Source organism: Eumetopias jubatus, unplaced genomic scaffold, assembly GCF_037043125.1.
Source record: "Eumetopias jubatus isolate StellerSeaLion01/CBP00866 unplaced genomic scaffold, mEumJub1_p1.0 scaffold_14, whole genome shotgun sequence".
NCBI lineage: Eukaryota > Metazoa > Chordata > Mammalia > Carnivora > Otariidae > Eumetopias > Eumetopias jubatus.
In genome coordinates, this window is record NW_028274820.1 from 84,545,100 (window position 1) to 84,561,182 (window position 16,083).

The 16,083-nt window shown below is 41.7% G+C and overlaps 1 protein-coding gene across 1 annotated transcript in view; it reads left to right on the forward strand.

The window, feature by feature from the left end:
- Positions 1 to 16,083, forward strand: part of SND1 (staphylococcal nuclease and tudor domain containing 1) — a 410,120-nt gene that overhangs the window by 141,564 nt on the left and 252,473 nt on the right. The window contains exon 11 of the mRNA XM_088018648.1: positions 6,079 to 6,168. Coding sequence (XP_087874774.1) covers positions 6,079 to 6,168 — 90 coding nt within the window. The remainder of the gene's footprint in view (positions 1 to 6,078; positions 6,169 to 16,083) is intronic.

Here is a 16,083-nt window from a genome sequence, read left to right on the forward strand (position 1 = left end):
ATTCCTTTTTCAGCCTTGGTATATACCACATGTTCTTGAGCGTGTCTTTTTCTCTTTCAAAGACAGAAAACCTCACAGAGAAAGCTGGAAGTCTCGTGTACTCCTCCTCAAACCCGCTTCTTTCCCCCTGCTCCTTTTCTCTTTTTCCCACTACCCATCCCACATCAATACCCATTGTCTTTCATTTCTTTGCATTTTTATACTTTTGCTGCTTATATAGCTCTATGAATAATGTTGCATGTGTGTTTTTAGTCTCTATGTGGAATTTTACCAAATAATTCTACAACTTGTTTATTCTGCTCGATATTTTTTCAAATTTGTTCATTTGGGTTGCTCTAATTCAACTTAACTGCTCTGTAGTATTCTACTCCAGGGTTGTACCAGAAACGTTAATGTGAATGTTGTTACATTTGTCTTGTACATATAAAACTTTTTTAGGGTACATACCTACCTCTAAGTAGACTTTCTTAATTATAGGGATTTAAGCAAATGATGACAAGTAGCGCTGTGTCAAGCTGCCACAGTAGTTGAGCCATGTTTTACTCCCCATCTGTGTTGAGAGGGCACTCCCATTTCCCCACATTCTCACCTTAAAGGTTTTGGCCAATATAGTGGATGTCCTATAGTATCTCAATTTACATTTGCTTGATTATTGATTAAAAATTACTTTTTTCCTATGCTTAATGTCCATTTGGAGTTCTTTAGTGAAATGTCTGTTTATCCCTTTTGCCAGTTCTCCTGTTGGATCATTTCTCTTTTTTCTTACCGATTTGCTAGAGTTCTTCCTTTCTTTGCAGAGCAAATCTCATCAGAACTTCCCAGTGACTCTTACACCACATCTGCCTACCTGACAGTAGCTGAGTGCTCATACCTGATGATGAATTATGTGCTTCTGGGTCAAGCCACTCCTGTCTTGCCTATTCAAGGACATTGGCTTGGAAGTCCTGTCCTCTCTTCTACATTGTCACTTGTTTTCTCTCCACTGGACCAGTGCCTATCATTTCTCTCCTCTATGATGGAAAACAGAAGCGCTCTGTCTTCATCCTGCTTCCTCTGCCAGCAGCCACATAATCCCTCCATACTCCTTTGTGGCACAGCTTTTGGAAGCATTGCATGTGCTTGCTGTTTCCAGGGCTTCGCTTCCCATTCCTGGTTCCCAACAGCCTCTGCCCCTGCTGCTCTCCCAGAACTCTCCTTGTCCACTTACTAATGACCTTCACTTAGCTCATCCACCATGCAAATCGTAGTCCTGCTCTCTCCTGCTTTGCTGCACTTGACCCGGTTGGTCATTTCTTCCTTCTCAATTCGCTTTCTTGCCTTGGCTTCCAGGGCCTGATGCTCTGGTACTTTCCTCCTACTCAGCTCACTGAGTGCTCCTTCTCATTCTCCTTTGGCAGATTCCTTCTCTTACCGCTTTTGAATGTTAGAATGCCTCAAGGCCCAGTCCTCAGTCCTTTTCAGATGCCTAGCTTTCACACTGCCCGCACACCAGCACCTGCCGAATGTGTACCACCAGTGCAGAGCCTTCCTCCCAGCTCCCCCCTTGTCTGCCTAGCATGCCCGGAACTCAGCTCCTGGCCATCTTCTCTGATGACCCCACCCCTGTGTCCTTTCTCTCATATAAAAATCCTTGTGGTCATCCTTGGCTCCTCCCTTTCTTCCACACCTCTCATGCCATCTGTCTGTCAGAATATTTCCCGATTCTGACCACTTCCTACCTCCCTCACTGCTACCTCCTTGATGTAATCTACCACCATTTTCTGCCCAGATTACTGTCGCAATCTCCTCCTTGGTCTCCCTGTGCTCTCTACCCTTTCCTTGTCATGGTGCCTGTTAACCAACAAAGTGGCCAAAGTAATTTTTTCAAATATTAAGTCAGACGTGTGTCTTCATCTCCTCTTTCTCTCCCCCTGTGCACACTGTTGTAGCCACAGTGGTGTCTTTGCTGCTTCTTGAACCCACCAGGCATGCTCCTAACACAGGGTCTTTGCATTGGCCACTGTCCTTGCCCTTCTCCAGATGGCTCTATCCCATACCTTCCTTAAGTCTTTGTTAAATTCTAATCTGCCCCATAAGGCCTACCCTGATCACATGACAGCTGTGACCCTGCACACCAGCTCCCTCATCCTCCCCCGCTTTTTCCAGATCTGTTTCAGTCATCAACTACTAAAGGTTTGTACTTTGGCCTGTCAACTTTGTTCATGAAGTCTTTTCAGTAAAGAACAGCTTTAATTTTAGTGGAACCACATTTATTAGGCTCTTTTTTTTTTTTTTGCCCCCGTGGTTTGTTTCAAGCCTTGTTTAAGAAATCCTGCAGTATCTCTAGGGCATTAGATTTTTTTTTTTTTACTGTATATATATATATATATATATATATATATGTGTGTGTATATTTTTTTTTTTTTTTTTTTTTTGCTACAGGAGGAGCTAGATAAAATTTGGCCTGAGGTTGAAACTCAAAACTAGGGGTGAATATAAGGCCTTGACATTCCCTCCAAGTGAGCATTGAACAGCAACTGCATTTTGGCAACCAGCCAAACATAACTTCCTGTAAAAATGCCAAGTGGGTCTTTAGATGCTGAGATGTGAGTGTCGGGCCTCCCTCTCCAAACCAGTGAGAGGTACAGATTATTGAAGTTCTCTCTCTAATGTGTGAGTCATTGCAGGGCCTACATACAAGGTCATTTCTCAGGATGAACAGTGATTACAGCACGTATTGGTTTTTGTATTATCTGCCCACCAGATAAAGCAAGCATTCTCTTCTATTTTTATTTTTTAAAAAAATATTTCTGTGTAAATTAGAATCTAAACTAGATAGTCCTTTTTCGCAGGCAAGATTCCGCTAAAGTCCCGTTTTCTCAGAATACATTCCATACTTCAATTGCCTCTTAGAGATTTCAAAGGCTTTTATGTACCTGGTAATTTGGAGGAATTGCTTTTATTTTGTGGTTTCCTAGGGACTTATAATATCTCTCTTGTAAGATGTTTGCAGATGTCAATAGCTACTAGCTCTAAAGGGTTAGAGTAACAAGATCATTCTGTTTTCACTTGTGATACCTTGTTTTCTGCTTTTGCTATTAGTTCTTTCCTAGCTTCATGAGAGACATATAATCAGACTCTGAAGTTGCCCGGTTTTTTATTGGGATGTTTGTTGATATACTATCTTATTTTCTTTCATTCTTCCGAGAGCATTTTGGCTTGGAGTGTCTGTTGAGTGTCTTTCTTTTTCAGTCATTTTCACTCACTTAGGTGTACCTCATCTCATGATCTTCATTTGAATGTTTGTTAAAACTATTATTTCTTAGCTTTCACTCATTGTTTCAGAGTCCAGTCAAGTCATACTGCCTTGTGGTCTCTGTGGTGTTTCAGAATAAGTAGGGTAAGGTTCACACATTCAGGTCCTGTGATAAATCATGAGGCTGTGCAAGGTAAATGTCAATATTTTCTTCACTTCACTCTTTATGATGATGTTCACTTAGGCTTGTGTAATTACACGGCTACTCTCTGTAAATAAATTTGTCCTCCATTGCATTGTGAATGTAAACATTGGCACTTCTTTATTCCTGAGGGCTGATTCTGATAACCGTTGATTTTGTCTTTATTAAAAATCCTGTTCATTATTGGCACCTAGAATCTTCTGTCTAGCAAGCATTCTTACTGTATCATTGACTGTCATCATAAACTCTATTTTATGGCTTATATATTATACTTAGCTCCTCAGGAGTGACTCACTATTTTGAATCGGCTGCCTGAATGTTCATAAAATATCCATAATCCTGTGTATTTTGCCCTTATGTTACGCAGAACTCCCTCTACCCCAGCAACCCTCACGTATCCTGTTTTCCTCTTCTTTTTTTTTTTCCTGCAAAAAAACTTCATGTTTAGGGCCATCCCTCACTATACAGTGATCGTGACACCCCAGGAATTTGATCCAGGTGTGGCAATCCATTTTGTTCCCATTGAGAACTTGTGGAGTCCCACACATCCAAGAAGGAAAAGGAGCTCGCCTTCCATTTCTGGAAGGCCGCCGCCTTGTTGTTACTGTTGTTTAACCAGAGGAACTAGAAGGCAGTTGCACGATGAATGTGGAGCTCAAAATCAATTCTCCGCATTCTCGTAGAGATTTTTCTTGGTGATGTCAATGAGTTGTTTAAATGATGTGTTCTGGGCAGCAAGGCTTGGTTAGGTATAGGAGGAAACACCTATTTCAGTTCCCTTGACCTCAGTATTGTCATTAGGATTAGTTTAAACATGGGGTATTTAAATGATAAAGGTTCTTTATTTAGGAGTAGTTGGCTATTTGGGAAAATAACTTGAATACCTCTTTCAGTATAGAGTGGATTATAATGAGGTGAGGCCAGGTGAGCTACAGGATGGGTAAGCAGCCGCACACCTCTGGATTAGTTAGTCCTTGATTTTCTTCTTTATTTGTGAATCCCAACCCCCCCCCCCCCCCCCGTATGATCTGGGTCCTAGGGATTCTGAAATCTATACGTGTAGTCCTATTCTTCTAGCATACTTGATTTTGTGTGTATGTCATTTTGCATATTTCTTTTGTAGTTAGTTCATCCAACTATTATTTAGCATGTACTATAAGTGGGAGGCACTCTACTTGTTTCCAGGGTCACAGGATAACAGAGATGGACAGGATCTCTGTTCCTGTGGAATTTAGGGGCTCAGCAGGGGAGAGATATTACTTAGGTCTGACATTAATCAGACCTAGCAATCTAGCCAACATCTCCCTATTTCTTGTAACATCCTCCTGCCCTCCACACCCCCCATCAAAAGACAAACTTCTCTTAACTTCGTATGCATGTCATCATGAGTTAGAATATTGGATTGTTCTTCTTTTATTCCCTCTATCCACTCCCTTCCTTCCTTCCTAAGGCTTCCTCCCTCCCTCCCTTCCTCCCTCCCAAGATTTTATTTATTAGAGAGACAGGGAGAGGGAGAGGGGCATAGGGAGAGGGAGGAACAGACCTCCAGCTGAGCAGGGAGCCCGATGTGGGGCTCGATCCCAGGACCCTGGGATCATGACCTGAGCCAAAGGCAGACGCTTAACCGACTGAGCCACCCAGGCGCCTCTCTTAATGCTTCTCATATCACTTTAGTTCCTATCCATTCCCTCTTTGTCAAGTTCCTCCAGAACCTTCTCCCATATTCTTGTAGTTACATTGCTTAGAACAGTAACCTCTTTGGGGAGAAGTCTGGGACCTATGAGATAACGAAAGAATTGTGTATGTTGATTTTTATGTGTGTACATGTTGTGTTGAAATACTATTTATTCCTACCTCCTTTAGCTTGTTCTGTTTTTTCAATTCTAATTTTCTTTCTAGTTTTTTCTTGTCCTGTAAACTCATATTAAGTCAATGAAACCATGTCACCTTGTCAGTGAAACATTTCCTGATTACTTCTTTCTTTCCACTTCCCTGAACTCTGATAGCACTTAGTCCCTAGTCTGTATCACACAATTTAGCACTTACTCAAAACTGCTTTGTGTTGCCATTTCATATCTGTTGCAGTGTCATAGCTTTTCTTGTATTACTCTGTTATTATTCTTAGTTTGTAAGAATTTTGAATGCAGGATTATAACATATATTTACACAGAGCTTTGTGTGGTGCTAAGAGTTGGTAGGTCCTTAATAATGGCTTACAGAATAATAGAACTAGATTCATAGTGTATCTATAAATATTTGAAGGGCCCTAATACTTAGCTTCTTCTATACGACAGTTTATGTAGGTCTTTTCCTCGTTGATGAACATTTGCTTGTTTCCAGTTTGGATAATTACAAACATTTCATTACTTATTTTTGAGTCTGTCATGTGAAAAAGATGATCTCATTCCCTGTAAAGCATTTCATCCAAATATCTGTTAATCATTTACTGTGTATTGGCACTTAGTTAATATTTGTGATACTGGGAGGTAGCATATTTCAGATGTATTCTAGTATTTTTGTTTTATTGACTGTGTTCATTTGTGCGTTTTTTGATGTACTTTTGTTTTATTGGCTGTGTTCATTTGTGCGTTTTTTGATGTTTGTTTCTCATTTCTGATGTGATATTTTGTTTTTCTTTTAGGATAAGAACAAGAAACTACGTCCCCTATATGATATTCCCTACATGTTTGAAGCCCGGGAATTTCTTCGAAAGAAGCTTATTGGGAAAAAGGTAAATGAGACAGAAACATAGTTGCAAATGGTTAGGGATCATTTTAAGCTGGGCCCTTGTGATGGAATCCCAGAGACCAACAGATGACACCCCTCTGCCAAGTCAAGCGGAATTACTTTGATACGAAGAGGGGCGTGGCTGTGTCTCAGGAAGTGGTATCCCGTGGGAGAGATTTAAAATTGGGGCCCTGACCACAGTGTGATTGCCAGAGCTCTCACAGCATGTTCTTTCCAAGGTCCAGGCTCAATTCCAGTTTCAGTAATTGCATATTGCCCCGAGCTTCATTTACTTGGCTCCCTTGTTCTCTTCAGCCACCTCCATTAAAAGTCGGTGCTGTGGGATATGCTATTGAGGGAAGGTTGCCGGTTTTTTCTGCCTCCCTTACTCCTGAGGAATAGATTGGCTGTTGAGAAGAGGGGCTCTCCTGGAACGGGAGCATGCTTACTGAAATGCACTGTGGTGCATAAGCCACCTCCACTTGTTCAGCTTGTCATACTTCCTGTAGCTTCTACTGCAGGTGCTAGGGCAGCCTTGCCGGGGAACGATTGTGTGGTTTCGTAGTAGTTTCTGTGGAGCTTGTGGTGCAGCATGGGGACTTTCTGGTCTGGTGCAACAGCCCAGAGGCCCTAAGAGTGCATTTTCGTGTGTTCTTAGAGCGTGTATTCTGTGGCCAGCTGCAGAACTTGCCTTTTTGGGAGGCTGAGAGTGAGCTTCTGAGCATTCCCTATTTTCCCTGACCTCCCCACCCTAAATATCCTGGGCAGGTGTGTGTGTCCTCGATGAACAAAGGAAATGAGTGGTGTAGTTCCTTTGATGGTGGTTGAAGAAAATCTGTTCAGGGAGGAACTGTGATTTGTCTTTTCTGTACTTTGCTTCAGTGAGGGTTCTTCTGGGAAGATACCATGTTTTGGGTCTGATTTTTCTCATGTCTTGAGAAAGATAAGGCCATTCTGTATAATCTGCCCTTAACACACATTAATACCACATTAGCATTCTTTACCTAAATGCAGATTTTTAATGATGTGACAGGTTTCATAAGGCTCTGGCTTTTGCACTAAGGCCAGAGTAGTCTATCATAAACATAACCAGTTTTATTATATACCGTAGTCACTAGAAATATAAATTATAGCAAAGAGATTTTTAAAGTTGGCATGGGATGAAATTGCTGATTTTGAAGTAGAGAAACTAAACTGGATTCCCTAAAATGAGTGTTAAATCTCCTCAGGTTCCTTCAGAGAATAGGCTCATTTGTCATTGTGTAAAACTTGACAGAATGCTGTATTCATTCATGAAGTGTAGTGCGAATGATGGCTTTAGGCCTCTTTCAATTTCTAGATCTCCTATTATCTGATCTAATGTCGACATCTCTATTTCACCAACTTTATAGCCTATCGCTCATTTGCTGGCCCATAAACAATAGCATAGAAGCAAACAAGGAATTCCTCAAGAGTGTGGATTTCTATGGAAATCCATCCAAAAGTAACCGGGGGGGGGGGGGCAGCACTTATTTGATTCCTACGCAGCTGTCTGTGCGCCATGTGGTATGGCACCCACCTGGCTTCTTTGAATGTTGCCCTCACCTGATTCTGTTTCATCCCTGGGAGCGTAGATCACAGCTTATTGCAGCTGATGCTGAGTGGTCCCAGAAGGTTAGCCAAGGGTTCTGCTCTCAAACGGTATGTGCCAGCCCTCTGTAAAGACCTCTATCTCAGGATAGAAGGACTGATCCCATGTGTCAGATATGGTGGCAGTTCTTAAGCAATTAGGTTCCTTCTTGGTGGGAGAAGCCTTGTTTACTGGTTCTTCTGCATAAGAGTTGATTGGATTCAATTTGTGCTGAGCCCAGGTTTGTCCCCCACGGTGACATTGTATAAATGATGAATACTGTAGCCCTGCACGGGGAGTAGGATGCTGCTCAGCTCTGCTGGGCTGGAACGTTCCTGATGCAAACTGCTTTTCCTGACTCACCACCTGAAACCACTTGCCTGTCTTCTGGGCCCTTCAGTTGCGACAGCGAACATCCAGGTTTTCTCTCGAGTTTGGGAGCAGGCAGGGCAGTTGCTGCCTCAGGGGGGTGGCTAGCACATCATTGCACATTTCTGCCAATTCCCTTCAGACCTCCACAGCTGTTCAGCATGGCACATGGTGATTAAGAGGCACCGAGAGGGAGCATGTGTGCCTGTGTGCCTATGTGCCTCTGTGCACAAAAGCTGATTAGGGCAGCCTGTCACAGCTTAAGCAAGATAATGGAGGTAAAATCATCTTCTCTGCCCAGACTATTATTTGACCATCCCAGAGAGTCTATAATATGACAGTTTTGAGGAGTTTCTAGAATATAGAGAAATAAGATTGAAGGTAAACTGGTAAGATGCTTCGTTAGGTTCAATGGTCTCCATTTCGGTTATGGAAGTTCACTTTGATTCACTCCCAAGATTCAATTCTGGCTAAGTGCCTTAATTAAAGTAACCGTGCACCTCTCTGAGCCTTGGTTTCATCACTTGTGAACTGGGAATATTATTTGCCTTCCCTTTCTCATGGGATTTTTATAAGAATCTAGGATGATATTAACCTTTCATGTTTTTCCAGATGCCAGTCAGGTAAGTTGTGTTGTCTTGTTTAATAGTGCTGCCTTTTTTTATAGAATCTAACAGTTACTTTTTTTTTTAAACTGGCTCTGAGGTCAAGAGATGTGAATCAATGTGCAACTATTTGACTGACATCATCCCATTGCACAGATTTGAGTGGTATCTGGTTAGATGTGGCATCAAGTTTCCAGCTTCCACAAAATGAGTGTCTCCTTGTGCAGTTTGTGTATGTGTAAAGTGTATATGTGTTGTGTAAAATGTATGTGTGTGTGTGTGTGTTCTCTGGTTTGAGGGAGACGTGCAAGAATACGTGTGTATGTTGGAAGTGTTTCAGAAGCTGTCTGAATTGCCATACTGCCTGGTAGAATTCCCTCCCCATCCTCTGTTTACCATCTACCATCTGTGCTTACACTAAAATCTTGACTAAGGAGAATGTCTGGTGAAGAACTGTCTCGCTAATTTCTTCTGGGGTTCTTCATGGCCCTAACATAGTGGAGAAATGGAATCCATGGTAACTTTCATACATCTTTTAGTTTTGTGGCATGACATCCTAGGTGTGTATAAGGTGGTGAGATTGATGTCCTAAAATAACCAGGGCGACAGTCCTCTTCTAGTAGCAGGAGCAATGTCTTTCTGTGTATATACATATTTTTCTCAATGCTTAGAGAAGGCCAGCCCATTGACAGGAAGAGTTTGTGTGCCTAAATCATTTTGTGCTCGGTGGAAGAAGGTGATAATAACTGGGATCTTCGCTGGGAATTTTCTCCAGCTGTCTCATAGAATCTCTAAAGTAGAATCTCAGAGTATTTTAAATCCATGTAATACAGCATTTACAAATGACCTATGAATCACTAACTCCTGTCCCTTAATTGTACAATTTCCATCACCATGGGAACTATTGTGTTCGGACTTGGAACTTGCTTGGACAATTGAGGGGTCAAAAATGGACGAGTGGAAGAGATGGGGTTGCAAGAAGCAGGAGTGCAGAGAAGCCTCAGGCCTGGCACTATATGCTCAGTCCGCACTTCTCCTGTCTCCACAGTCCTCGGCCCCAAAATATGTCTTTGCTCCCTCAATGTTTTTGCCAGTGTTTGTTGAATAAGCACATTTGGAGATGAGGCTCATTTGTAAACTAACAGCCAACTTTGGCTTTCATGCCATCAAAACGTGTTCTGTGAACTAGGCTGACTCTTTTTTAGGCACTTAAAATGGAGCGTTTTTCTTGATAAATGCAGACAGTTGGGAAGTTATTGGCCTATAAATAATACTGGCAGTTATTTCAAATTCATATTGCATTAGATGGTTCTTCTCTTTTGGAAACCTTTCTTTCCTGAAGTCTGTACTTTGAAGGCATGGAGCTCTTTGGGGTAGGTGGAAATGATCTTTGCACCAAGATTCATTAAGTCCGAACTCGTGGTATTCTGTCAGAAACTCTGGACTCGTCCAGTGTCCTGGAAATCATGCCATTCTGTTGCTGTCAGAGACATCTTTGATGCCCCCCCTTCCTTTACCCCTCTACCCCAACCCCTCACCAACTCCTGCTGTGTAGATGTGTGTGTTTCCTCTTCCTTCCATTGTGCTGCTGCAGCCTTGTGTCAGATGCCCCTCACCGAGACTCCTGGAGCCTGCAGCCATTCTTTCCCGCTCCAGTCTGTTCTGCACCTGCAGCTAAAGGGAGCTTCACCAATGACACACTTTTGGCTTCCCATTGCTTCCTGTTGCCTACAAGGTCCAGCATAATCTGGTTCCAGCCTGCTTCCCAGAAAGAAGCCCTTACCCCTTCCCAGAAAGCCCTTACCCCCTTCTCTCATGCACCCCCTGGCCACCTTTCTGGCCGCCTTTAGGTTTCTGAAATGCATTATGCTGTCACCTCAGGGCTTTTGCACTTGCAGTTTCTTCTCTTTGGGATACTTTTTTTGTCCTCCTTTCCCCTTATTTATCTTACAGTTATCCTTCATATTCAATTTAAACGTGACTTCCTGGGGCAAGTTGTCCCCAAACAACCCCGCTTCTGATAATTTGTACATAATTTTTCACACCTTAATGTATTTTGTGTTAATATCTCTCATCAGATTCATTTTATTAGGCCAACTGGGGCCTACATCTGTTTTGCTCACCACCCCAGGGTTCCGTATATACAATTTATGATGCACAGTAGGTGCTCAGTAAATTTCTTCTAAATTAATTAACTTCAGGGGAAAATGGGAGCATTAGGATGAAGGCTGTGTGGACCCAGATAAGAATATATTAAGGGAGCTAGAAATAGGTCCTACCTGATTTGCCTAGGGTTAGCCAGATATGGAAGAAGTAGCATGAGATTGTCTCTTCATTCTGAACTCTAAAGTCAATCTGAAAATGGTTGATATTATATGTAAATGATCTTCCCTCTCTTCTGGGTTAATGTGCTTTAAGAACTGGTTGGCAGCCCAACTACTGTTAATAGCCTTGTTTCCTTGGGATGCCAACTATAGAAGATGTGGCTCATTTGCGATTTGGTGAACACCTCTCTATGATTTTCATGCCATTCCAATTTGTACTGTGAACTAGACAGACTTCTTAAGACATTCTGAACTCTAAAGTCAATCTGGAAATGGTTGATATTATATGTAAATGATCTTCCCTCTCTTCTGGGTTAATGTGCTTTAAGAACTGGTTGGCAGCCCAACTACTGTTAATAGCCTTGTTTCCTTGGGATGCCAACTATAGAAGATGTGGCTCATTTGCGATTTGGTGAACACCTCTCTAAGATTTTCATGCCATTCCAATTTGTACTGTGAACTAGACAGACTTCTTAAGACATTTTACATAATGCTCATTTGAGCGTAACAGGGTCAGGGCTGTCATTTATTGAATTGTCTCTTCGTGGTAAGCACTGAATATTTTCACTTTTATTTAACTTTACTTAATTTTCACCTCCCTCCCAAGATGTATGCATGTATTCCTATTTTTACAGGTAAAGAAACAGAAGCTCATAGAAATTGTTTTATCCAGGTGTCTGTGCATTTAGTTGCTAAATTACAGGCTGTCTAGAAAGACCCACTTCCATGTTGTGTGTATTGAATAACATAGATAACCTGGGTCACGGTCCCTTTTGGGATAATGTCAGTTCTTGTATATAACACATACGTTACGTGCTACAAGAAGTTGATTCTCTTTCACTGTATCATCCTAGTCTACAGATATCAGCAGGTGGCAAGAGCACCATAGATCAGCCCTCGGAGTGCCTTCAGCTCTCTAGACATGATCTCATTAGTCTTTGAGATGCCCCTGTGAAGTGATGTTTCATCAAATTGTTCTTCAGAGAAACTTGTGTCAGATTGCATGTTCTTCTGCTAGTTACACAGACAGTTGTGAGGTCGTGGGGAACATTGCTAAGCCAGTGTTGAAGCTTGATTTCCTTTTCAATCTCTTGGTGTAGGTGTGAGTTGGGAGCATCTGGGAGAAAGGAAAGGTCAGGTTGCTTTTTTATCTTGGCCCAGAGCCAGGGAGAGATTGAGGAGCACACTCACTGCTCATTTCCCTGTGCAAGGATAGATCTTTGAAGGCACTTGGGGTGACATTCCTTAGCAGAAGCAGTTTTTCACTCAGCCTGTGAAAGCTCTTCAAGGGTCTGGCGCTTTCTTGAGGAGGAACTCCTTCACTCCTTGCTGGCTATTTAACAGGGCTGTCCTTTTCCTTCAAAACACTTGGAAGTTCTGTCTTTTGCAGTGTGTTCTTAATCAGCTGCGTTAAGCGCAAAGCTGGCAGTCTGGGGATTTTTGTTCTTAATTACCTCTGATGTGTTTTAGTTTGGTTTTTATAAACATTCCCTTTGTCATCTCCACATTTCCCACTTCATATTAATTTGATTCACTCACGCTATGGAAAAGTCCCTTACATTAATGATCAGAACAGGCCCTCAGGTTGTGAATGCATTGTGATGTAAATTGACAGGTTTATACAAGGTTGCGTGTCCTTGCCTTCTTTGTGCCAGCTGTTACCATCAACGTGGCTGTACAGTTTTCGAATAAATGACTGTAGATACTCACCAGATCAAGAGATGTTTTGAATGACTCGTAATTTCTGACCATGCTTTTTTCTAGTAAGACTTCTCCCACTTAGACATGAAGGCAATGTGTCAGTATGCACTGGAGACCAGGAGTCACCTAGATGCCCTTTATCCTGTGGGTTTGGGGAGTGACCTGGACTCAGTTCCCTTGTCTGGTGAAGGTGATTAACAAAACTGTGGAGTTGTCTGTTTCTGGAAATTTCGCTGTTCTGGGCAGGGTAGCTTTCTACCTGCTGCCACCTCAATGCTCTTTTTGGTAATGAGCTCTTGAATGTTTTATCTGCAGATTGTGAAAAGTACCTCTGCGCCTTAGGGGCCATCAGGGCGTTGAGCTGAGCACATTGCTCCTTGGTGAAGTGTAGTATTTGTGTGATGTATATTGTAATATCCTCTTCAGAAAGCATCTCTAAGTTAAATGAAGAAGCTAAAACCTTCAGCTGCATTCCTGGAAATTTCTGTATGCTCACCTGTGGGAAATGATTCACTAGCTACCAGAATCCTTGAGATTCTCATATCTCTGGGTAATACTCGTATATTACATTGCTTATTATTAAAGACTTTCTTCCCTGGACTCCCAAGTTGCTCGCAGTTTTCTGGTGATAGTTCTTACGTTTAGAACATGATTTGTGGTCAGTCTCTCTTAAGCCACCCACTCCTGATCTTTTCAGCTAGGTTTCTGAAATGTCGTCCTTGGGGCTGGAACTTTCCATGCTTATTCTCTGGAAACTAGGATTTTATTTTAAGGGGAGATTTGTGCTGAATCAGCTCAGCTGTGTTTGGGGGTAGGGAGAGGACAGGCTTTTTTTCCCTCTTTAAAAATAACCCTTATGTGCCAAAAACCTTACAAAATGTGCTGAATTGCAAATCCTCAAACTTCTTATACCTCCTGGTTTACAGAGAATGGATTATTTTACACTTGGGCTCTATGATAGTGTACAGAATATCTTATGTTGTAGAAAAGTGTCAGGTGACATGGGGTACAGATGTGTTCAGTTGGAAAGGAAACTCGACTCTTGCTATCTTTTCTCAATATTTTTTTCTCCAATAGTTTCTTCTTAAAAGGATCTATACAGAGATAGTACTTATAACTTTTCTAATAAGAAAAAAACTTAAACAAAAATCTTGTATGTTTGCAAAATAACACATTATTTAGAATTGGCGAGTTACATTTTTAAGCACTGAGTTTCCAGGGTTTCTTTCTGTGTGACCTCTGCTTTTTTTTTTTTTTTTTTTTTAATGTTCAGAAAGTTAGACTAATACTTCTGGTGGCTTGTGTATTTCTTTTCCGAGGGTATGAACAACCTGTGCATGTACAAGAAGGTAGTATACAAAAGTGTTTGTTGGCTCTAAGGTGGAAGTTCTGTTGACTCTTCACAGCTGGGGGTTAGAAATGGTATTTTAGGGCTACATCTTTGTAATTGGGGCCATGTAGTTGTAAGCTCCTTGTTTTAGCATGTTTAAAATCTGAGTGAAGTTTTTTGCTCTTATCTGAAAACAAGTTCTTTTATTGATACCTGGAACTGCCTTCTTGCTTTCATTTGCTAGTTTTCTTTTCTTTGGCAAATTTTCAGGTATTTCTAACGTGCTGCAATTCTGTCTCTTGGGGATGGCTGGCTTGGACAGGCTTTCCTGGTGTTTTCATGATGATAGGTGTAGTGGGCTGAATAGTCACCCCCCAGAATTTTTGCCCATTTGGAACCTCTGAATATGATCTTATTTGGGAATAGGGTCTTTGCAGATATAATTTAAGTTAAAATGAGATTATACTAGATTGGGTCAGGTGGGCCCTACACCCAATGACTGGTACCCTCATCAGAAGTCCATGTGACAATGGAGGTGGAGATTGAAGTGACGCAGTTGCAAGTCAAGGAATGCAAGGATGGCAGGAGCCACCAGAAGCTAGGAAGAGGCAAGGAGAGATTCTTCCCTGCAGAGGGAGCATGTCAGCGACTTAATTTCAAACCTGAAATATCCAGAACTGTGAGAATGAATTTTTGTTGTTTTAAGCCAGCCAGTTGGTGGGGTTTTGTTACTGCAGCCCTAGGAAAGTGATAAAGTAGGAAAGTAGGTTAGCTTCTTCATGTATCTGGCCATTTGGCTCTTGGTTAGAGTTTTTGTTTCTGGGTTTGTACTTTGGTAACGAGCTCCTCTGCAAAACTGATCCATTGGAAAGGGTTTGAATGTGTGATGTTCTTACACCCCTGGTCCCCTGCCTGTCTTGTCTTGCTTTTTATATTTGTGTTCATTCTTTCGTCATTACTTATGGCTTTATGCATTGTCATCTCCAGGCCAACTGACAACTGCTATAGAGTAATTGATTAGACTTGAGTGTGTTTCTAGTTTTGTCTGTAGGCTCACCCTCACACTTGTCCTATTTCTCTTCCTTGGGGGTGAATGCTGCTGTCCGCTTAAGAAGGCCGCCATATTCAGGGTCTCGATCACTTCTGCTTCAATAATTAGCAGCAGTTTGAAATATGGCATCCTCTGGGACGGAATCATTCCTGGCAATAGCTTTTGATGAACCATTCTCATCCCATTCAAGGGTGATGAATAGAACATTAGGAATAATTACAAGTCTGTTTTCTGGAGCACCATGTCTTAACGTTTTGACTGCAGAACTATGCATGCATTTCCTTCGGTAACTAGGAATCTCAGGTTTTGTCTTCAGTCAGGCCTTTTTGAGCAAGGTATTTTCCTTGCAATTTTGCCTTCTCTCCTCTTCTGGTTTCAACAAGTGTTTGTTTGGATTGGGCTGTGCTGGGCAGATGAGCAGGTAGTCTTCTTGTGAAGACAAAGCTCAAGTAGATTTATTCTCTTTGAGGACTCAGCCCCTAAAGCTTTGGCATGCCTAATCACTTGATATGTTAAGAAGACCAGAGGTGGTAGCCTAGTGAAATCAATTCATTTTTATTCATTTAGCAGATATTTTTTGAGCAACTACTTTGTGCTATACCTTGTTCTAGGCATTGGGGATGGAGCCTTACAAACACCTGTTCTCGTGGAATTAATATTTTAGAAAAGGCACATATGGTTATTAGGTACCTTTATGGAGGGGAAGTAAAGATGAATGAAATGTCATCTGTGTCACAAGTTGCTTATAATCTAACTCAGACAAGATTACATAAAATGTGTGAAGTTGAATAGGAACAGATTTGAATAACTGGTGAGATAACAGAAATGTGTCTCTTGGCAATATTGGATTAATAGTAATGTGGATTGTACAGATCATAGTCGTCTTTCAGAAACAAGAGTGTTCTCACCTGCTGTGTGACCTTGTGCACT